This window comes from Pistacia vera, unplaced genomic scaffold, assembly GCF_008641045.1.
Source record: "Pistacia vera cultivar Batoury unplaced genomic scaffold, PisVer_v2 Contig404, whole genome shotgun sequence".
In the NCBI taxonomy this organism is placed as follows: Eukaryota; Viridiplantae; Streptophyta; class Magnoliopsida; order Sapindales; family Anacardiaceae; genus Pistacia; species Pistacia vera.
In genome coordinates, this window is record NW_022196229.1 from 197,929 (window position 1) to 221,385 (window position 23,457).

A 23,457-nucleotide genomic window follows, 5' to 3' on the forward strand; every position below is an offset into this window, starting at 1 on the left:
ATTATCTTATATGGACAAACAAAATATATCCCAAATATCAGATCCAATTCTTTACAATGATCACACCATACATAGTAAATTAGTTTTTATGCCAAACAGTTTAGAATCACAGTGTATGGTATCAGGGCAGTCCATGCTTGAAAAGATGCCCCACATCATTCTTCCCGATGCTTTCTGGCTCTGCACTAGCATCCAACAAATTCAAGATGATATCTACAATGCGGCTAATATGGTGCCTCGGTTGACTTTCTGTGGAGATTGCCATTCCATCTTAGTGACTTGCAGTGTAAAACACCATAATATGAGAAAGGCATGAATTAGAAAATAGCCAAGCCAATGAGAACAAATTAAATAAGCAGTTCTGAAGTACACATCAAAACACCTTTGAAAATGAACATGTATATACATCCTTATTGATAATTATAACAGGTATCACATAAACTCAACTCAAAAAACCCAAGTATGAACATCAACATCACATAAACTCAAAACGGATCCATCTGCCCATGGAAGCAGTCGACAGCCCAGCGCTCCCGACATTCTGTCATTGTTTCGTCATTCAAGCTGTCCATCGGGCTGTTGGTCATGTCGAACTCAATAAATTTCAGGGCATATAGCCCCACTCAGCGCTACAATAGGAAGAAGACATTAGCATTATATAAACTTATAGAACAATTGTATTATGTAGTTAGTTTTAAAACAAATTACCTTGACTCATTAATTGGGCAGGTAGAGCGCTGAATTCGCCACTTTCCGGTTAGTACCTGATCACCCAACTGCCCAACACTCCGCTGTCACGCAACAGCCGCGGGAACACCTGGACAGTGGCTCCAACTCGACCTCCAACTGCTTGTCTCGACAAATGGTTGGGTTGCAGTCAAGGATCTTCAGACACCCCTCCTCTAGATGCGCAGCGACTGCTATCCAGTGCATCTGTTTGACGAGGATGATGCAGTACACTCTTTTAACAAAGGCCCAACCGTGCCATATTTGGGCCGATCCCCCTTACGTACGCATAATCCTATCATCAAACCGGAAATCATCAGGGTGCAATCCGACTCTGGTGCAGCCAATCGTTTTCGCTTCGGTCCTTTTGCTACACCACTAGCAACGGCATTTTTAATTAAAGACCGATATGCCGAAACAAGCGTTTGCCCAAACGCCACATCGGTGATAGCACAGTCAGGATACAACAGCTCACCATCCTAGTCTGTCGTAGCCTCATCAGTGCCAATATCTCATCGATGTGCTACATCAATAAAAAACAAACAGATCTATGGAAAACACAGGAAAAAATAAGGAAAATTAAGTGAACATAACTCACCGAGTCCTCAGCCACGTCCCCATCGTCAACAACTTCTGAAACCATTCCGGGGATAATCCCCTGTCTTACACTTTATATGCCATCAATTCCGATCCATTGTAATAGGCATAAAAGAGTTTTTTCCTTTCCTCTATTGGCCTATACAAATCGACATTTGAGTCCATTTCCCTTCCCCACTTCCTCCCCCTTCCTCCAATTTTACATCCCCTCTTCCTTTGCCTCCCAACTCCCCTTCCTCCATTATCACCGCCCCACTTCCACCACAACCTCCTCAACCTCTTCCCTTTCTGGTGTTCCTCCATTTTGTTCTTCATTTCTCTTTCTTTATCTGTGTCACTACCATGTAAGGCGATTTCACAAACTTGCTCTTTCGGCTCTCTTTTCAAGCCAGTTTGCACTTCAACCGCCTTTATTCCCACCAACTTCCTCTCCATTGTACCAACTTCGCCCTCCATTCTAGCTACTTTCCCTCCCACCTTATCCACTTTCTTCTCCACCTTTTCATTGTTTTCTGCCATCTGCTCAAGCTTTGCATAAACGGCTGTTGTAAAACTCTCAAACAGGCCGTTGATGAGGTCAACAACCTCATTCTCCCTACGCCATGTCTCGCAAAGCGGTACTTGTTGTACCGGTTTGCTGAGGCATACGAACCTCTTCCTCCTCTTCTCCTCCTCATCCTCGGCCCCCCGAGCTTCATTATCCTCAGCATCAACGACATTGTCAAGTAATGGCCCGCAACTGCCATCAATGCGTGACCCCTTTTAGGTCCCGCATCAGGCGGTCTATCTGTTCATCCCTTTCATCCTCCATTGCTTTGAAAGATGTGACATAGTCCTCTTCCGCTTCATCCCCAATAGGGGTCAAAAAGGGACGACGACTCCCTGCAATAAGAAAAAAAAATCTCAGATTGAAGCAAATAAAAAGCAACTGCATATTCAAAGCTTATCCTTCAATCTTACCCCAGCTCTTGAATCTCAATCTCTAATTGGCCATAATCCCAATGGTTACAGCTCTCGACATGCCACCGCAACATCCTAGGAAATTGCTGTTGCACATTCACATTGTTGCTCCTCCCCCCCGCCTTAGCGAAGACAGGGATGGCCTCGTACATCCAAGCCTACATTGTAAAAAAACAGTCCATGTCATTATTCAAACACACATATTAAAAAATATAACATAGAGCTATTATATTACCTGCATTGCCCATGGGAAGCCAAACAAATTATACGTGCTGGTTTAGCCTTCCCGCCCCATTCGGCATGCTTTAACGCCATGTCTGGTTTTTTCAGGCTCTTGATGGTTCGCTCAAATGATATCCGCCCCACGGATAAGAATTAAAGAACCCAAGTCGCTTACAAACAGCAACCATCTTTCTCAATAGCTTTTGTTGAGTCACAGCCATAGATAGAATGTAAAAACAATATCAAGCACACTTTTATCTTCTCTGCATCACTAAACGAACTGTAGATAGCCTCTTCTCTAAAACTTTTCCTGTAATAGACTTTGCCCCTTTCAAAACCTTCTTACAAAAGTTTATGGCTCCCGCACTCTTCCTTACTGCGTCTGCCTCCGCCTTAGTTGGCACTTTCCCGCATCCTAAGCCCGTCACCAACGCATACTCCACATACCAAACCGTAGTGGCTTTCCCTCCACCGAACCACATTTCATTTTTTTTCTTGCATTTTACTGAGTGCATCAACATGTAATGCACTCCCTGCCCCCAAATGACTTTTTCCACTTTTTTCCAATTCTTAAAAACTGACCGAAACAAGTGTCACCAAAATCTCTTTCACCATGCCTCATTCTAGCTAAAATGACCCTTATTCTGTCAAAAACCCCCAGCTCGACCTCACCGTCACCCTTGCAGGGAAGTAGGGTACCTTCTCACTTATAGGCTCCAACTCGTACTCTCTACAGCTTACGGTCCGCACAATCTGCACAATCGATATAAAAAATGTCATCAACAAAATAAACCAAAACCACTGTAGTCGCTTAAGCGATCAGGATCGCTTAAGAGATCTTTATTGTCTCATGCAAGATCGCTTAACGATTTTAAATCGCTTAAGCGACCAAAGTTAACTGAGAATCTCTTAATCTGTGATTCTGCCCAGACCTAAGATCGCTTAAGCCACCAGGTAAACACTCATGATCTCTTAAGCGATCATTGCTGCGATCACGAGTAAAACAGAATAACGCTTAAGCGATATATAGATCGCTTAAGCGAAATTACAAGCAACATCCCAAACTACTACCCTATCTTCGCCGGCCTCTCTCGTCGCCTGGATCCTCGCGACTCCTCCTGCCTCTGCCGAATTATCGCCGGAATCCACCTCCTGGCCTGCATTCTCTCCGAATCCTCCTTCTGGCCTGAAGTCTCGCCTGACTCCTCGTCTTCAGACCCCTTTGCTGGTTCTTCCCCTGTTCTTGTGCCGCCGGCGTCTCCTTACGTGTGGACCACCTTCAATGGTCAGATGATCGACCGGAGCAGCCATGAACTGCTTGCGCCACCGAATCGAGGATTCGAAGTGGCGTTGGGTTGTCGTCGTCATTGTGAGTGTCAGCCATGGTTTGGATTGAATTTGGTGTGAAAATTTGTAGTTTGGATTGGAAATATGGGCTGTATCGCCGGAAATCGCACAGATTCCGTTTATAGTTGAAGAAATCGATCTTAGGGTTCAACAAATCGATCGAAATCGCGACTATATCGCCGAAAATCTCGACTGTATTCGGTTTAGGGTTCAAGAAATTGATTTAGGGTGCAAATCAATTGGTGTTGGATCGGAAAAAATCGCGTCTCCCTTTCGTTCAAGAAATCGCGTTTTCAACTGATGAATTTCGATTAAGCGACGTGAATAGAGTGTGGGGCTTGTTTTGCGAAATTTCAAATTTTGAAAACTTTCATTATTTCTGATTCGGCCCACATATGTTTTAATCTTTTCATTTTAACCCATTTTACGTGTTTAATTAATCCTAACTATGCCACGTCATCTTCTCTAAATTATAAATTATTTGATGAACAGTTTCAAGGCCATTTTCTTAAATGCATACTTGGGGGGACCGGGCAGCTAAATTTTCCCAAATTAGACTAAAAGAACTTAATGAAACGCAAAATCGCAGACCGCCATTGTTAGGGTTTTAGCTGCTTCAAGAAGAGCAACAAACTGCAAAAATCAGGTAACAATTTGATCCATAGGTTAACCGTAAAATTTATTCATTATCCATTCCAGTTCAATGATCTTCCAAAAAAACAAATTGTGCCTTAGCACTCTCTATTTTACACTCACTAAAAACCCTAAATTTAGGTCCCCATTTCACACTCTTAACTCACTAAGCCCTTATTCCTTCACTATTTTACTCGATAATGGCTGCAATAGTTTCAGGTCCTATGTCTCTCCAATGGGTATCAGCTTAATTTCCTCAATTTCTTCCCCGTCAAAAATCCCTCTTTTGGTGACAGACCCGAATTTATTAAAAAATCCCAACTTTAGTTCTAACTGTGTTAAAAAAAGAATTTCTTTGAGAAGTTACTGTTCTGGGAAGAGTAGTGATGGTGATAAGTCTAGTGAGTGGACTGAGGAGATAGAGTATTTAGATGAATCAGGCAGTATTATATATAGTGGTAAAGGTATAAGGTCTGTTGAGCCTGGGCTTGATGACCATGTAATGGTTGGTGGGATAAAGAAGCCAATCTTGAATGCCTCGGCCGTTGCAAAGATTGTTGAAGTTGTGAACAGGTGGAAATGGGGGCCAGAATTGGAGACCCAATTAGATAAACTCCAATTTGTGCCTAAAATGGTTCATATAATACAGGCATTGAGAGTTATCAAAGATAGTGATGCATCACTGAGTTTGTTTAGATGGGCTAAGAGGCAGTCTTGGTATGTGCCAGATGATGACTGTTACAGTATGTTGTTTGATGGGATGAATCAGAGTAGAGATTTTGATGGGATTCAATCGTTTTTCAATGAGATGGTCCAGGATTCGAGTAAAGGTGGGATTTCCTCATTTGGCGCATATAATAGGGTTATTCAGTATCTGGCTAAAGCTGAGAAATTGGAGGTGTCTTATTGTTGTTTCAAGAAGGTTCAGGATTCGGGGTGTAAGATTGATACACCAACGTATAATGTGCTTATGACCTTGTTTCTGAATAAGGGACTGCCATACAAGGCATTTGAGATGTATGAGAGCATGGAGAAGGCCGAGTGTTCATTGGATGGTCCAACATATGAATTGATGATACCAAGCTTGGCAAAATCAGGCCGTCTTGATGCAGCTTTTAAGCTCTTCCAAGAGATGAAGGAAAGGAACTTTCGGCCAAGCTTTAACATCTTTGCATCGCTTGTTGATTCGATGGGGAAAGCTGGGAGGCTGGACACCTCAATGAAAGTGTACATGGAAATGCAGGGCTATGGGCTTAGGCCATCTGCTCCTATGTATGTTTCTTTAATTGAGTCATACGCAAAAGCTGGGAAGTTAGATGCTGCTCTTAGGCTTTGGGACGAGATGAAGAAAGCAAGATTTCGGCCCAATTTTGGGTTGTACACTATGATTATTGAGTCCCATGCAAAAGCAGGGAAGCTTGATATTGCAATGTCCATCTTCAATGATATGGAGAAGGCAGGATTTCTACCCACTCCATCTACCTATTCATGTCTCTTGGAAATGCATGCTGGCTCTGGACAAGTAGATTCTGCCATGAAGCTGTACAACTCAATGACCAATGCCGGATTGAGACCAGGCCTAAGTACTTATACTGCCCTGTTGACACTTCTGGCTAATAAGAAGCTTGTGGATGTGGCTGCCAAGATTTTACTTGAAATGAAGGCCATGGGATTCTCTGTTGATGTGAGCGCAAGTGACGTTTTAATGGTATATATCAAGGATGGTTCTATTGATTTAGCTTTGAGGTGGCTACGTTTTATGGGTTCGTCAGGAATTAGAACAAATAACTTCATAATTAGACAGTTGTTTGAGTCATGTATGAAGAATGGTTTGTATGAGTCAGCCAAGCCTCTTCTCGAGACCTATGTCCATTCTTCTGCTAAAGTGGATCTCGTACTTTATACTACAATTCTTGCTCATCTTGTTCGTTGCCAGGAGGAGCAGAATGAAAGGCATTTGATGTCGATCCTTAGTGCCACGAAACATAAAGCACATGCTTTTATGTGTGGACTATTCACTGGGCCAGAGCAGAGAAAGCAACCAGTGTTATCCTTTGTCAGAGAATTCTTTCAGGGTCTTGATTACGAGTTGGAAGAGGGTGCTGCAAGGTACTTTGTTAATGTGCTCCTCAATTACCTGGTTCTTATGGGGCAAATAAATCGAGCTAGATGTGTCTGGAAAGTTGCCTATGAGAACAAGCTTTTTCCCAAGGCAATAGTTTTTGATCAACATATAGCTTGGTCCCTTGATGTCAGGAATCTATCAGTGGGAGCAGCTCTCATAGCTGTTGTGCACACCCTTCATAGGTTCAGAAAACGCATGTTGTATTATGGTGTTGTACCCAGACGCATCAAATTAGTTACCGGACCTACTCTGAAAATTGTGGTTGCCCAAATGTTGAGCTCAGTAGAATCCCCATTTGAGGTTAGTAAGGTTGTTTTGAGAGCTCCAGGGGACTCTGTCATGGAGTGGTTTAAGAAGCCTATCGTCCAACAATTTCTTCTAAATGAGATTCCATCAAGAGCTGATATCCTTATGCACAAGCTGAACATACTTTTTCCAAGTTCTGCACCTGAAATCAGATCGTTAGCCCCTCCTAAGCCGCTAATTTAAGGGGAAAACAAGGCAATTATTGTTGACATCTGAGACTCAGAGCAATTACTGGCGATGTATTTTTAAGATGGAATTGTAAGTTCTCTGCTGAGTGGTGTTGCCTGTTTTTAATACCAATTTTCCTTTCAAATCTTAAAAGAAGTGTAATATGCAATATGAAGAGATGTGCCGTGTAATTTTTATCAATAAAAAATTCTTATTATAAAGGATCAGTTTATATGTCATAGAATGTTCAGTTTCAGAAAACAGTGCTGACTTCTTCATTTATTTATACACGTATGCTAGTTCTTTGAATATTAGCAGCAATGCTTTCCTAAAGCTGGCAGTGGAAGACTTCACCGTATATCATGGGCCAAGTGCTGTATTTACATCTGCCCCAGATGGCCAGATATTGCATGAACCTCCCTCAGTTATGGTAAGCTCACCATGCCCGAGTAGAACTAATATAATGCAATTAAAAGCAATAACGAATCAGAGACTAACAGTCATAGAAGCCCCACAAAATCAAGCGCAAAACAAGACCAGAAGACCTCGTACACGTTGATAGCAGTATTCTCATGAATTGTCCCATGAGGACCAACCTTCCAACTCAAACAGGGCAAGACCAAGGAACTCGTTATTCAGTACTGGAAAAAGCAATTACATAGACTTGGATTGGCAAGTTTCTTTTGAGTCGTATGGTTTAAGCTAATTATTTCCATGTCATCAACTCAGGTCTCACATCCCCGGGACCATTCATTTGGCTGGGCATTTTGTTGTAGAAATACTTCTGGTGGAGCTGGTTACAAGTTGTGAGTTGTGACACAGGTACGGTATGTACCAGGAGTTTAATTTGAGTAAATAACTTTTTTGATTCAGATAAGCTGTCAGCCAACAACTGCCGCAATTAATTTTCTGAATACAAGGTCAATGCATCCGATTTGAAGTGACACTTCCAAGAAAAAAGCTTACTTTGCTACTAGATGAGGAAGGTTTTTTCTTTTTTTGATAAATAACCCAGAAATTCTCTGAACTTGCTACTGGACTCGAGTTCAAAGCTATTTTACTATCTGTATATAAAATTTGGTCAGAGTCCAAAATTTATTTTATAATTTATTCACCAATAGTCGCCACATGAACATTTTCCATCCTCAAACCGATGGAACCGGTTGTTATCCCTCACAATTATCACCCTTCCAGAACACTTGGACATAAGTTTAATTGCTGTGTGACAATCACCACAGAATCGCAAGTTCTTCATAACTCTTATAGGCCTATCAGGAGGGAATTTAATCATCCCAAAAGCAACAGCTACTCTCTCACTATGATATCTAATTGACTCACTCTTTTCTTCATCATCCACTTCTCGCAAAACAAAACTTGTTTCTTCAACATAACCAGCTCTTTCCATTTCTTCCCCCAATTCATCTAACTTCTGATAAATCTCTTCTGTTCTCAGGTGAGATCTATCTCCTGAAGCAAATGTATGAACTCTGTTTCCCTCCTCAACCCAACTCAAACCAGTTTCCTTCTTCAACCCTTGGTCCCTGAGCATCTTCCTAGCTTTGGCTGCATCTTCCCACCTTCCAGCAGCAGCATAAGCATTAGATAACAGCACATGCACGCCTGAGCTCACATTACCCAACTCAAAAAGCCTATCCGCAGCATAGGCAGCCAATTCAGTGTCTCCATGAATAAAACAGCCAGTCAACAGTGCTCCCCATACAGATTCTGTTGGTGCAATGGGCATTTTACTGATAACTGAAACAGCTTCCAGCAATTTACCAGCATGGCCTAGCAAATCTACCAAAGAAGCATAATGCCGAGCTCTAGGCTCAATTCCATACTCCTTCATTAGCTCAAAGTAATATTGCCCCTTTTCAACTAACCCTGCAAGACTACCAGCACATAGAACACACAAAAATGTAATGGAATTTGGTTTAATCCCACGGACTTCCATCTCTTTGAACAAATCAAATGCTTTATTAGTATGTGAGTGCTGAGCACACGCAATCAGCATTGCATTCCACATTCCTATAATCCTAACAGGCACCTCAGCGAAAACCAGGTAAGCCTCATCAATAACTCCACACTTAGAATACAAAGAAACCAAAGAACTGCCCACATAATTCGATGACTCAAAGCTTGTTTTAACACACAACCCATGTATTTGCTTCCCTAACTCAAGCAACGTAGAGTTACCACAGACATGTATCACAGTCGAAAATGTGAAATCATTTCACCTCCAAATCGTCATAAAGAGCTTGCTTGAACAACTTCAAAGCCTCCTCATTCAAACCCAGTTGCGCGTAACCATAAATCATCCCAGTCCAAGACACCACATTTCTCTCAGGCATTTCATCAAACACTTTCCTCGCCGTCTTTATATCACCACATTTGGCATACATATCAAGCAAAGAACTACACACAAACACATCAAAATCATACCCAGTTTTCACAACGAGGCAATGCACACTTTCACCAACATCAAGTCTCCCCAAAATCGCACAAGACTTAGTCGCGCTAGGAAATGTATGGTCATCAGGAAGACCATATTCACCAAGCATTCGACGAAAGTACCCAATAGCAAGGCAAGGAAGGTCGTTTTGAGTGAATGAGGAAATCACCGAACTCCAAGTAGTGTCTGACTTAAAGGGAGCTTCATGGAAGAATTGGCGGGAAAATAAGGGTAGTTGTGTTTTGGAGTAGAAGTTGATGAGGTGGTGGGAGACAAGAGGCATAATTTGGAGGCCTGATTTGATGATGTGGGCATGGAGCTGTAGGCCCTTGGGGAGGCTTCTTGAGTGGATTAACGAAAGAAGAAGAGTGCAAATATTTCTGAAGGTTTGTTCAAAGCTGAGGTGGTTTAAAGGGTTTTGCGGGCGTTTATGAATGGGGCTGCTACAGGGAGGTAGTGACGGTGATGGGAGCATAAGCATTTGATGTTCGTAGAGTCTTCGTCTTCGATTGAACTGGGGGGTTTAAATGTTATTCTCGTTTCCTAAGCATCAGGGACTTAGGGCCTTAGCTGCTTTACAAATATGTATAGTTGCTTCCCCTTCCCACCGTGCTTAAGAAACCCAGCTTTAAAAATAAGGAAAAAACGAGCTTACCGGTTTAAGCTTTTGTTTCTCTGAATACGGAAGAAAGGTTAACCCTCGTCACTTTCAAGAAGTATGGAAGAAAATATTTTTATTGCTAACCATTTTGAAGAAACCGATCAAATTGTAGATCTTTGAAACTTGGGAAGCAATAGATCAATTTTTTTCAATTGATTTCCTCAAGAGTATGAAGGAAATCAAATACCTGTTCAAATGCAATGGCGGCGCCACTGTCACTGACGCCTATACAGAATACAAACATAAATATAAAGTCTAATACCATGTTTGCCAAATCTCCCACGACTACTACTTCAAAACCAAATTAGACGAAAATGAGCCACAAACTAAATTTGTATTATTCCATAATGTTTTAGAACATCCTCAGGAATATAAATGTATCAGCTGGAAAGGAGATATTGCCGCAGAAGATAGTGAAAAAAGGGGATGGCAACACCACCCCAGTTCTTGAAACTATAATATTTCAAGCGCAATGCATAAACCCGTATCGAATTAATATCCAAAACAGACAACAATTTCAATTCCTAGAGCATAATGGAATAACTTCCTTTTTGTGGGGTTTTCAAACATGTATTTACAAGTCACCTTTCTGTTTACATCTGCAATTGACAACTTCTTTGATGTTGGGAGGTTCTGAAGATGAATTGGCAAATTTTGTAGAACTATTTGAGTATATTGTTGAAATTTAATAATAAAATTGACAGCAAAACAGCAGCAGCAAATAAAACAGCAGAAGAACAGCAGGAAAATGCCAAGAGAACCGCAGGAAAACAGCAGAGAGACAGCAGCAAAACAGCAGGAAAACAGTAAGAGGACAGCAGGAAAACAGCAGAGAGACAGCAACAATACAGCAGTGAAACAGCAACGAACACAGCAATAAAATAGCAGCGAGACAGCAGCGTCAAGGCGTGCAAAAGCACTGTCCTTAAGATCAGAATTTCACCCCTACTGAAAGAATCTTCGTGGTGCAAAAAGGCTCAACAGTGGATTGACCTCCAGGATACAATGACGAATCTCCTTTTAGAGTACACACTCTAATGGAGATTTAGAACAATAATAGAGAAGTAACCGAATAGTGATGATATGATATCAACAATAAAAACTAAAAAGTGTTTTGACACAATATGAAAATGGGAGCAAAAGCAATTGGAGTATATCACAAATGAAAAGGAATCGGTCCTTTTATACACAAAATATTTAGATGTTACTCTCCCAATAATTAATATAGTAATAGCCAAATTACTCCAATTGATTAATATTATAACAACTGAAATCATAATAGTCACCCATAAAACTGTCACTCACCTATTAAAACTCAAAAAATTGTCAATATACTAATTGCATAACAGCCATTTTTAAATTAAAAATTGAAACTGTTGTTACTTTAATTGCATAACAGTCCAAAAAGCAATCAACACTTGGTATTTTGAAATACCATAATGCAGCCATTATCACAAGCCCCCACATATTTCAAAATAACCAATCACCACTAATTATAGAATTTAATGTTTATGAGTTGGTGTCTTTCAGACTATAAACCAGTCATTGAGTAACTAAACGTGAATTACAGAAATTTGGTGAAATTAAGTTTCTATGAACCAAAAATTTCTTTATGTAATTCAGAGGATTAGTTCCTCACACTAAATTCTCAAAATTGTATATTGTTCTGCGGTTTAGCACTTTATGGCCCTTGCTAGCCTGGATTTCATGAGTGCTCTAGAGATGCCTGTCTAAGCTCTCATAAGAATCGAGTCAATTCCACACTCACATAGGTGAACCTCTATAAGGTGTGAATAGCAGTTTTTCACACCACTATTTATGTTGGCTATGGATTTCATTAAGAGTAATTTTACTCAACCTTATTCACTGCAATTAGTATTATCTCGTCATAGGGAGGACTTTCTATAGATAAAATTCGATAATACTTAACAAGACAACAAGTGACTTGTTATTACCCTTATGAACCTACTTCCTGGGATCTCCAATCACATAGGTAGGGTTACCATCACTCTTGCCTTATGTTTTAGGCATAAGTCCCATCCCACTCAAAGTATATTCCACTAACCTCCTACTTAGTGGTTTAGTCAGAGGATCGGCCAAATTTAACTCTAACTTCACAAAATCTAGGCTCATTACCCCAAATTCTAGTAGCTGTTTTATAATGGTATATCTAATCCAGACATGTCTACTTTTCCCATTATAAATTTTGCTCTTTGCTCTCGTTATTGCGGCCTGACAATCACAATGGATTGATACTGAAACAGGAGGGTGAGTTTCAATGGGAAGATCTGCTAATAAATTCCTTAACCACTCAGCCTCAAAACATGCATTTTCTAAGGCGATAAGCTCAGACTCCATGGTAGATTGAGCTATGCAAGTTTGTTTGGAAGACTTCCATGACACAACACCTCCAAGTGTAAAGATATAACCACTTGTGGATTTTATTTTATCTGAATCTAATATCCAACTGGCATCGGAATATCCTTCTAATACAGGTGGTGTACTTCCAAACGTTAGCCCATAATCAATGGTGCCCTTCAAATATCTAGCAACTCTGTTTAATACTATCTAATGACTCTTATCAGGATTATGAGTATACCTACTCAATCTAGTGACAAAATAAGCAATATCAGGCCTCGTACTATTCATTAAGTACATAAGGCTACCAATGATTTGGGCATATCTATTTTGACTCACACTGTATTGTGTATTTTTCTTGAGTTAAGTATTTCCATCATAAGGAGTTGAGATGGGTTTACTATCTGAATACCCAAATTTTCTTAAGAAATTTTCAACATAATGTTGTTGTGATAACTTGAAACCATCATTTATATTGACGATTTTAATCCCAAGAATAACATTTGCCTCTCCCATATCTTTCATATCAAAATCTAAGGCAAGAAACTCTTTAGTCTTAATTGTCACATTCATATTAGCACTAAATATTAACATGTCATCAACATAGAGACATATTATCACATAAGTGTTGTCTTCAAAAGATTTAGAATATACACATTTATCTGAATCATTAATTGTATAACCATTTGAGACTAACACTTGATCAAACTTCTCATGCCATTGTTTTGGTGCTTGTTTAAGTCCATAAAAAGACTTACCAGTTTGCACACTTTATGCTCATTACCTGGGATAACACAACCCTCTGGTTGTTTCATATAAATTTCTTCATCCAGGTCTCCATTAAGAAAAGCTGTCTTTACATCCATTTGATATATATGTAATTTGTAAATTGCAGCTAAAGCAATTAACACTCTAATTGATGTTATTCTTGTTACAGGAGCATAAGTGTCAAAATAATCTATATCTTTCTTTTGTGTATAACCTTTGGCAACCAATCTTCCATTGTATTTATCAATTGATCCATCAGTATTTAATTTCTTTTTAAATATCCATTTGCACCCTATTGGTTTAGTTCCTGGAGGCAAATTAACTACTTCCCATGTATGATTACTCATAATGGACTCAATTTCATTATTTACTTCCTCTTTCTAAAGTGATGCATCTCGAGAAGTCATTGCTTCCTCATAAGTCTGAGGATCATTCTCAGTAAGAAAGACATAATAATCATCACCAAAACTTTTGGCTTTTCTAACTCTCTTACTTCTCCTTATTTCTAACTCTGAACTTTCAGAAGAATTCCGAAGAGTTTCATTTTGAGGAGAACTCTCAAAAGTTTCATTTTGAGGTAAAGCCTTTTCATAATTGGTTTTCTTAGGAAAAACATTCTCAAAAAAAATATGTGTTTTTAGATTCAATGATTGTGTTTGCATCATACAAACCAACCTCTTGCTTTATTACCATAAATCTATAAGCAGCACTGTTCTGAGCATAACCTACAAACATACAATTAATAGTCCTAGGTCATAACCATTTCCTTTTAGGTTCAGGAATTAAGACTTTAGCAAAACAGCCCCACACTTTAAAATATTTCAGGTTAGATACATGACATTTCCGGAGTTCATATGGTGTTTTGCTTGTTTTCTTAAAAGGAATTATGTTTTGTATGTAACAAGCTGAAAGCATCGCTTCCCCCTACAAATTAAAAGGTGCTCCAAAACTAGTCAACATAGCATTCACCATTTCTTTTAAAGTTCTGCTTTTCCTCTCAGCATCTCCATTAGACTGTGGAGAATAAGGAGGTGTAGTCTCATGTATAATACCATGATCTCTACAAAAAGAATCAAAGTCATTTGACTCATATTCACCTCCTCTATCTGTTCTTAACCTTTTAATTTTCTTATTGAGTTGATTTTCAACTTCATTTTTATATGTTAAAAGCATTTTAATTGCTTCATCTTTACTTCTCAATAAGTATACTCTAGTAAATCTAGAGTAATCATCAATAAAAGTTATATAAAAGTTTTTTCCTCCTCTGGTCATGGTTTGTTTCAAATCTCCAAGATCATTGTGAATTAAACCAAGAAGCTTATTTTCTCGTTCTAGAACTAGTTTACAAGTCTTTTTAGTGGATTTAGATTCCACACACACATCACATTTATCAATATTTGAAATAGTGACATTTAATAATAAACCAAGTTCTTTCATCTTTTTCAGATAACCATAATTTACATGACCTAATCTGCTATGCCATAAATATATTGAATCAATAACATAAGCAGAAGAAGATGCATTTTCATTCATAATAATATTGAGTATACTGAGTTTAAATAACTCTCCAGAACAATACCCCTTCCCAACAAAAGCCCCATTCTTGGACATTACAATTTTGTCACCCTCAAATGAGACTTTCACTCCAGCCTTTCCCAATACATAAACAGATACAAGATTATATCAAATGTTTGGAACATGTAAAACATTACTCAGTGAGAGGGTTTTCCCAGAAGTAAGTTTGAGAAGAATTTTCCTCTTTCCCATAACAGGATTAAAGAGGGAATCACCAAGGTAAACGCATTCTTCTCCATTCCTCTTTGGTATATATTCATAGAAAGAATTTCTATCTCCACAAATATGTTTTATGGCCCTAGAATCAATTATCCATTCTTTCTTTTCAGCAATCATGTTCACTTGTGAGACAACCACAGTAGCAATAACATCATCTCTCTCAGCCAGATTGGCTTTAGGAGGATTTTTGTTGTCTTCAGTTTTTCTGTATCTGCATTGGCTAGCAAAATGTCCAGTTTTCCCATACACAAAACAGTGTCTTTTCTTTTTGAAAGCGTTGGGGTTTTTGTTGTTAAACAATTTCTTACTATTGTTCTTAAAACTCTACGGTTTCTTGTTCTTAGGTTGAGAAGGAGTCACTTGGTTTTCAACAACATTAGCCTTAGATGTCAATTCATTGGCCTTATCGGCTTTATCGATATGCCTATTCGTTTCTTAATCCTAATATGTACTATCACATCTTCTAAGCTCAATTGCTTCCGCTTATGTTTCATACTATTCTTATAATCTCTCCATGAATCTGGAAGTTTCTTAATTAAACAACCAGCCACAAAAATTTCTGGAAGAATTATTTCTTCATTTTTCAAGTCATTTATCAATAAATAATAGTCATGGACTTGGATGGATACCTATTTTTCTTCTACCATTTTAAAATTTAGGAAGTTTCCCATGACATATTTTTGTGATCCAGCATCCTCAACAACATATTTCTTTTTCAAGATTGTCCATTGTTATGGCAAAAAATCATCTTGAGCCTGACGAGGCCCAATAACGAAATAAACATGTCACGGCCCAAGACCTCAACCCAATCCCGATTGGGCCTACGCTTAAAATCACCTTGTGAACTACACACTCTATGGTTGGGCTATCCTATAAGTTAAGTTAAACTGGGTTTCAGCCCATTAGCCTGCAACAGTCCATAAACAGGAAATTAGAATCCTATTCTATTTCATCTTCTACTAAGATTCTAAATCTTACTCAAATTATTAAACTTAATCTAATAAAGTCAAGAAATCATATTTCTTTCTTGATAGGGATCATATCCCAAAATATGATTTAGTGTCTTACTAGGATTCCAACCCCTTGGGTTCACTATATAAACAAAGGTTTGCCTTCTCATAAAGGAGGGGAATCTGCCATAGTCAATCTACACTACTTAAACCCATCTATTTGCTCCTAAAGTTCTTGCTCCTGAGAACCCGACTCCTCCGCCGTAGTCCTAGCCTCCAACAAGACTCCTGCTAATTCTTCATCTCCTTAATTCTTATCAAATAATCTTTTTCAACCTTGCTGACTTGAGCTTCGGAGTGCTTCCGAAAAACACCACCTCGGTGTTTTTCGGAAGCTTCTCGCTTGTCCTTTCGTGTGTGCAGGTCTAGTGGATTGTCAGTGGCCTCAACCTCACGGTATCAGACCCTATTTTCATGACGGTAGATTTTTGCATCCACATTCATATCTCATGTGCAGTTTTATAAGCGCAATAAACATCATAAAACTCATTCGATAATGTACTGAGAATAGTATGGCGACATACCTTATTTCCTTTTTTCCATGTATCAAGTTTTTGTCAAAATTGTCCACTCCAGGTTTTGGTTCTTCTGTTGAGAGATACTCTGCAAAACCGAGCACATCCAAGGAGTAGAATACTTTTTCTTGCCACCTCTTGAAATAAGCTCCGACAAAAGGCTCAATTTTGGAGATGTTAGGAAGTGATTTGGCAGTGAGAATTGCAGCATCCATCTTGGAAAAGTTTTGATCTTCAGATTGTTGAAATTTAATAATAAAATTGACGGCAAAATAGCAACAGCAAACCAGTGAAAGAACAGTAACAAAACAGCAGAAGAACAACAGTTAAACAGCAGGAAAATAGCAAGAGAACAGCAGGAAAAATAGCAGAGAGACAGTAGCAAAACAGCAAAAGAACGGCAGTGAAACAACAGGAAAATAGTAAGAGGACAGCAAGAAAACAACAGAGAGATAGCAACAATACAGCAGTGAAACAGCAACGAACACAGTAGCGAAATAGCAGCAAGACAGCAGCGTCAAGGCTTGCAAAAGCACTGTCCTTAAGATCAAAATTCCGCCCCTACTGGAAGAATCTTCATGATGCAAAAATGCTCAACAATGGATTGACCTCTAGGATATAATGACGAATCTCCTTTTAGAATGCACACTTTAATAGAGATTTAGAACAATGATATAGAAGTAACCGAGTAGTGATGATATGATATCAACAATGAGAACTAAAAAGTGATTTGACACAATATGAAAATGGGAGCAAAAGCAATTAGAGTATATCACAAATGAAAAGGAATGGTCCTTTTATACACAAAATATTTGGATGTTACTCTCCCAATAATTAATATAGTAACAACCAAATTACTCCAATTTATTAATATTATAACAGCTGAAATCATAATAGCCACCCATAAAACTGTCACTCACCTATTAAAACTCAAAAAACTGTCATTATACTAATTGCATAACAATCATTTTTAAATTAAAAATTGAAAGTGTTATTGCTTTAATTGCATAACAGTCCAAAAAGCAATGAACACTTGGTATTTTGAAATACCATAATGGCAGCCATTATCACATATATTCCCTTTTCTTCTTTTACTTTTTTCACTTAATCCCATCAGCTGTCCTGTACAGAAGTGTAAAATTTATTTTGAATTCTAGAAATGCTGAGGGATGTTAAATAAGTAAGCATATGTAATAATCTGTTAGATCAATTATAATTAACATAACTCAGTTTTGCATTGCAGTTGTAAAACTCACTTAAGTATGCTGCAGGGAGCAGAGTGGTTAAGATACAAGTGAAGTTAGCGCCAACACTTGATGAATTAGTGCAGCTGCTGCTGGCGTAGGAACTGGAGAGGGATTCGTTTAAGAAGAATAAACAAGCCTTTACATAACGCAACACAACTTTTATGTTTTGTCCAATCAAATCTTTCTCCATTAAAAAGATGCTTAGGCAAATAAAAGATCACAGTACTTTCAACACTGGTAAGGACTAAAGATCGCAAGTTACAAACATAAGTCAGCTTAATAATTTAGTTCTTTGTTTATGTTCAATGTTGATATGTACTGTTAAACAGCAAAAAAACTGCATTTGTTCTCTGCTAATAATATGAATTGTGACTTGTGTTTTTGAGTGGCCACAGGAACCACTTTGGCATTTCAACTACAACAGAGTAACTATTCAGAAAGGTTCTTCTCTTTTTCTCTAAAACTATTAATTATAAAGGGGAAAAAATGCTTTGCCATCTAGCAAAATTCTTAAAAAATTTACACCCCTTGAATGTTGATTCCACTTCCACACTTCTGGCTTCACCCACTAGAGATGTTGGGGCAATGAGACCTTATACAGTTGAGAGATAATGAAATATAATACTGTAACTTGCCCCTCCAGTGTGATGAAGAAATGCTCTCCATTATGATTCCATAGGTGAAAAAACTGTACTATAATATACAGGGGTGGCAAGGCATCACATCATTTTTAATGGAGGAGTTTCTGCCTCCGCCTAGCCTCTCCTTATTTTACATATCTAATCCTGACCATTATACAGAGCACATTAAGGGGTCACAATTCATAGATTTTGATGGAGTCTACTCTCATCTTTTAGAATTCCCTTACCTTAATTATTAAAAAATGACACCAAGTTGTGTCACTTTGTTTGTTTGTTTAATTTTATTTTATTTTTAAATTTGGGGTATAGTTCATTACGTCCCTCGAATATTAATATAAAAAATAAAAATAAAACCTAGGATGAGAAGATCAATTGAATATTATAAAACATTATTTTGTGTATTGGTTTTTCTGCAGTTAAAAAATAAGTAAAAAGTAAAAACAATGCTACGTTAAATGTTTTGTTCTGGCATTGCTTCAAGGAGTAAATAACAGACAAAAAAGGAGGACATTTTTATAAGGAAGTAATCTAGAAATATGCTCAAAATTTATGCCCATTTGGCCAATATAGACATGCAACCAGCTCCAAGAAGAAGAGAAAGATTAGCACCTAACTGTAGCCTAACATTACTTTGCAATATTGGACTCATAAAATCTGCAGCAAGCAAATCAACAAGTGCCATATAAATCAAAATCCCAGCTGAGGCTGAATTAAAAGTCCCCTGTACAACCAGAGCTGTTGGGCTGTTCTCATTGTAAAAACTTGAAATTCCAATGCCAATTGCAATCCCAACTGGGGTTGTAAGGGAGAAAAATGTTGCCATTATTGCCATAGATCTTGACTTGAACTCTGCCTACAAAAAGCACCCAGAAAGTTCGTGCAACTGTTAGTAAAATAATTTCAATTGGTTAAGGAAATGACAAGTGTGGGCCCTTTTTGAGTCATTAAAGTTGATTAGAATATTAGAATAATTGTTAAACTGTTGATTAGTGGGTTTTTATTGAAGGGTGTTGACAGGATGACAACATTCTCCATCAACTAGTTTCATCTTTTGAACTGTAGGCCAGTCTACTTTTGCTTAAACTTAGATATATTTTGACTTAAAAGATTAGGAATGAGCACATAATGTGACATATATTTTGGCTTAAAAAGTATTTGATTACTTACCTGAGAGATGCAGCCGCCAAGTCCCATGCCTTCAAAAAATTGGTGAAATGACAAGGCTGCTAGAAGAGGTTTGATTGTGTCTGGGTTCCCAGAAGCACCCAAAGATATGCCAATAATCACTGAATGTACTACAATTCCCAACTCCAATACCTACACAAATTCAACCCAAAATACCACAAAAATGTCAACATATATGTGCACTATGCATGAGCTTTAAAAATAGTTATCTTATTGTGTGAGTCTCTCGTCTCCGCGACAGATCTTGCCTGAGTCAGTCGGGACACAGGATTATCCTCTCCGAACTCACGTTTTGAGTCGGGGGAGAGCTTTATTCCGGCGGTGTATATATATAAATATGAGGTAATGTTACCTTCTAGTACTCTAGTACAATGAAAAAAAAATGAAATCTTGTAACTAATTCATCATCAACCTGAAGTTCAGTAATACCTAATAGGTAAGCTTACCTGCAGTACTCTACTATGAACTAATATTCATCGTCAACATAAAATTGGGTGATACCAAACAAATTACAGAAACAATGAACAAACGTGTACTACTCAAGCTTACTTGTGAAACAACGCGTTGGCGGATGAGCTCAAGGAGAGCCAAATCATGAGATGAATGGTCTACAGAGCCGCCATGAGCGTGGCCATGTGTAGCATGTGTATGAACATGAACATGACCTGCATGTTCATCGGCTCTCTCTTCATCATGATCAACACCCACCAGCTTATTCTTATTGAAATGCTGCCGCTTATAGTACCCTGTCGCGAACGAATCAACCATTAATGTTCCTATGGAGGACATCATGGCAACAAAGCCTGTGAAGGGAAACTTCCCCCATGGATTTTCACCAAGACAAGGCGAAGTTAACCTGTCAAATGCTTCAGGAAGGATGTGAATGAACCCAGTTGCTAAAATAACTCCGGCTGCGAAGGCTTTAACCATGAAGAAAATATCCTTCTCTGGCCTTAAAGATGGAACTTTCTTGCTCAACAATGGAAGACTCACACCAAGAGCACCAGCAACGAGAATAGTAGCAATTGCAGCTAGTTTATACTTAAGTGCTTCACCGCTATATTCTTCGAAGGCTTCAACTTCACAAGAACACTCACCAGAGACAAGAACTATAGGAAAAAGAAGAAAGCAAAGACAAACTAGGTTAAAGGAGTTGGAAGAATCAGAACAAGGTTGAAGAACAGTCATGGTGTGTTTGTTTGAGAGAATTATTAAAGGGCGATGAGCAAATTATAAAGAGAAAAAGAGGGTAGCTTTTGGGTTTGTGGGTTTGTAGTAATACACACACGTATATATAAAGGAAAAGAATGATCAGCAATGGTGGTGACAGTGCAGATACTGGGTGGCTAAAAATATAAGAGCATCTAATACAGTCAACAAACATATATAACATAATATAAAAGAGAAATGAAGTGAAGACCATCGGTTCTAATCAAGAACTTAATTCTTTATACTGTTAGCTGGCAATGGTGTATTCATTACTCTCTTCGGGACACAAAAAGCCAAAGCACGTGAAAATAAGTTTATCGTTAAATGTTACATAATCTAGATTTTAATTATTATATATTATTGTATAAATACTTATAACAACTTTTACTTTGTAAGTTTATAAACTTTATATTGATATATACAAATACAACGTTGTTGTACTGGATGAACCCAATAAGTTTTTCTATATAGATTTGAAGGTGATTAATTGTTAACCTTTTATTTACTTTGCATATTCTTAGCAAAATAGGGTAGTTGGAGTCTCTTTTAATTAAGTGTATCGAGAGTGCTTTGCATATGTGCTACTATAAACTTTAGCAAAGAAAATTTTCCATTTTTAATTCAATAAAATCTTGGAATATATAGCAGACTATTAAATAGTCTTACTATCTTAGCACCTTCAACCTTATATATAATTATAAAATCAGCCCTTTTAAGGGAAAAATTCAGTCAGCCTTTTCAGAACAAAGATTAATTGGAATGGTTATCTATATATAGGTCTTTTTTTTTTTAAATTACTTATTTCTTAATTTGTTAAATTGTTAGCTTCTAAGAGAAAGTGTTTTTATAAATTTTTTTTTTTTTGAAACTAAAGTGTTCAGACCAGCTTACACGTACCTCGACTAATTATCAAGAGAAACTAGCGTAACAATCCACAGTCATAGCCTCCCACATAAATTACGGATGCTCATATAAGAAATCAGACCTGAGACCATACATCAATCCACACTATCCACTTTATCACATCACATAGAAGATGTATTAAAAACTTTAAGTCAAAATGACCTCAAATGCATGTTTGAAATTAAAGAATGGGTGAAAACCTAATTAAAGGTGGCATATAGGTAGTGTTTTGGCAATGAGGTGACAGAAACCTAGGAGGATGAGGACATGAAAGAAGAAAAGAGTGGTTGAAGATATATATTAAGAAAGTTATATAAATTAAATTAAATTAGGTTTCTATTTATAAAGGAAAGTGTTGATAAGATGTTGCCATTCAACACCTAAATCAATGAAATATGACCTAGATGGCATCCTTTAGTAGCTTTGTTTAACACAATCAACCATAGAATTTCAACATTATTATGTTAGTTTTTATCGATGCGTAATTTTGACACCAACGACTCACACTTATAAAATGTTAAGCTGGTCTTAAAAATTACACGTGAATGATTATGAGAATTGATTATAGTGCAGAAATTACATATGTATATAAAAACATAAATAATAGATTGACAAGAGAGATTTTTTATAGCAGTTCGGATGCTTAAAGCGAATCCTACATCCATTGTTATTTTATTATTCTTTGACAATTTTTCCGGTATTGCATATAAGACATACAAAAATGAAGAAATGTTTTATTTACAGAGAAAAAATAATGGTTGAAACTCTCATTTGTGTCCAACTCTCATATGTCCAGCCTCCTCTTTCATGAAGAGAGGAGGTGTCTTTAACAGTTAATATCACTTTGTCTTTGAGTATTTGTTAAGCTCTAATTGGTGGTGTTGATATCGATGTGTATTTTTGGCACAACAATTTCTCTATTATTCCCACCCCTTTCTTTAATGTTTCTCTAATAAGTGACTATTAAATTATAGTTTATAATAATTATAAATATATAATCTCTTATTATATAAATATATGACAAATATACACAGTTAAAAATTATATCCATCTCACATCGTCGATTTGGTAGACTGTTATAGTATATATATATATAATTAGATTTTCTCTTTCTTTGAGCTAGCTTTTAGGTATGAGTTCTACCAAACCCGACTCCCTCCTTCCTTGAGTTTATCATACACAATTCATTTATAACTATTTGACTATGTTCTTGAGTTTCCAGGCTAATTTCTCCTTTTTGTTGGGAGGAATTCACTTGAAGCCTAATGCACAATCCTAAATTAGATGTCTTATATGTATATTTTTAAACCGTTTTGGTCAATGTTCAACAGTTTACTATTTTGTAATGACACATCGTTTTGGATACAATTTTTTGGGATTTAAGTTTAATATATGTAGCATTACTTTATTACTTTAGGTGCGATTCTATCTAATTCAATAGTGTTTGTTTGATGGGTGATTGTGTGAACAAAATTTGATTATAGGAAGAGAATCAGAGGTTGAGATGATAAAAATTGAAAGAGTATTTGTGCGATGGTAAGTCTATGGCTTCAAATATTACGTGCCTAATTTTACTTGTGAAAGGCAAAATTGTGTACATATGCTGATATGCCATATATTGATTATTGGG

At 37.6% G+C, this 23,457-nt stretch overlaps 3 protein-coding genes across 3 annotated transcripts; 1 reads left to right on the forward strand and 2 right to left on the reverse strand.

Moving 5' to 3' along the window:
• Window positions 1-4,405: 4,405 nt before the first annotated feature.
• LOC116142063 (pentatricopeptide repeat-containing protein At1g79490, mitochondrial) lies at window positions 4,406-7,329 on the forward strand. Its single transcript, XM_031427517.1, has one exon. The coding sequence runs from the start codon at window positions 4,556-4,558 to the stop codon at window positions 7,097-7,099; it is 2,544 nt and encodes an 847-aa protein (XP_031283377.1). The 5' UTR covers window positions 4,406-4,555; the 3' UTR covers window positions 7,100-7,329.
• Window positions 7,330-8,195: 866 nt separating this feature from the next.
• LOC116142066 (putative pentatricopeptide repeat-containing protein At5g52630) lies at window positions 8,196-10,468 on the reverse strand. The gene is given in 2 exon segments (XM_031427520.1): window positions 8,196-9,317; window positions 9,319-10,468. Coding segments are annotated over 2 exon segments (1,821 nt in total). The 5' UTR covers window positions 10,018-10,468.
• An 8,525-nt stretch (window positions 10,469-18,993) lies between these two features.
• Window positions 18,994-20,985, reverse strand: LOC116142025 (zinc transporter 1-like). Its single transcript, XM_031427483.1, has 3 exons — window positions 20,265-20,985; window positions 19,698-19,847; window positions 18,994-19,383 (listed from the first exon to the last, which is right to left on the reverse strand). Exons 1-3 carry the CDS (start codon window positions 20,901-20,903, stop codon window positions 19,078-19,080), a joined length of 1,095 nt encoding a protein of 364 aa, XP_031283343.1. The 5' UTR covers window positions 20,904-20,985; the 3' UTR covers window positions 18,994-19,077.
• Between the last annotated feature and the right edge of the window lie 2,472 nt (window positions 20,986-23,457).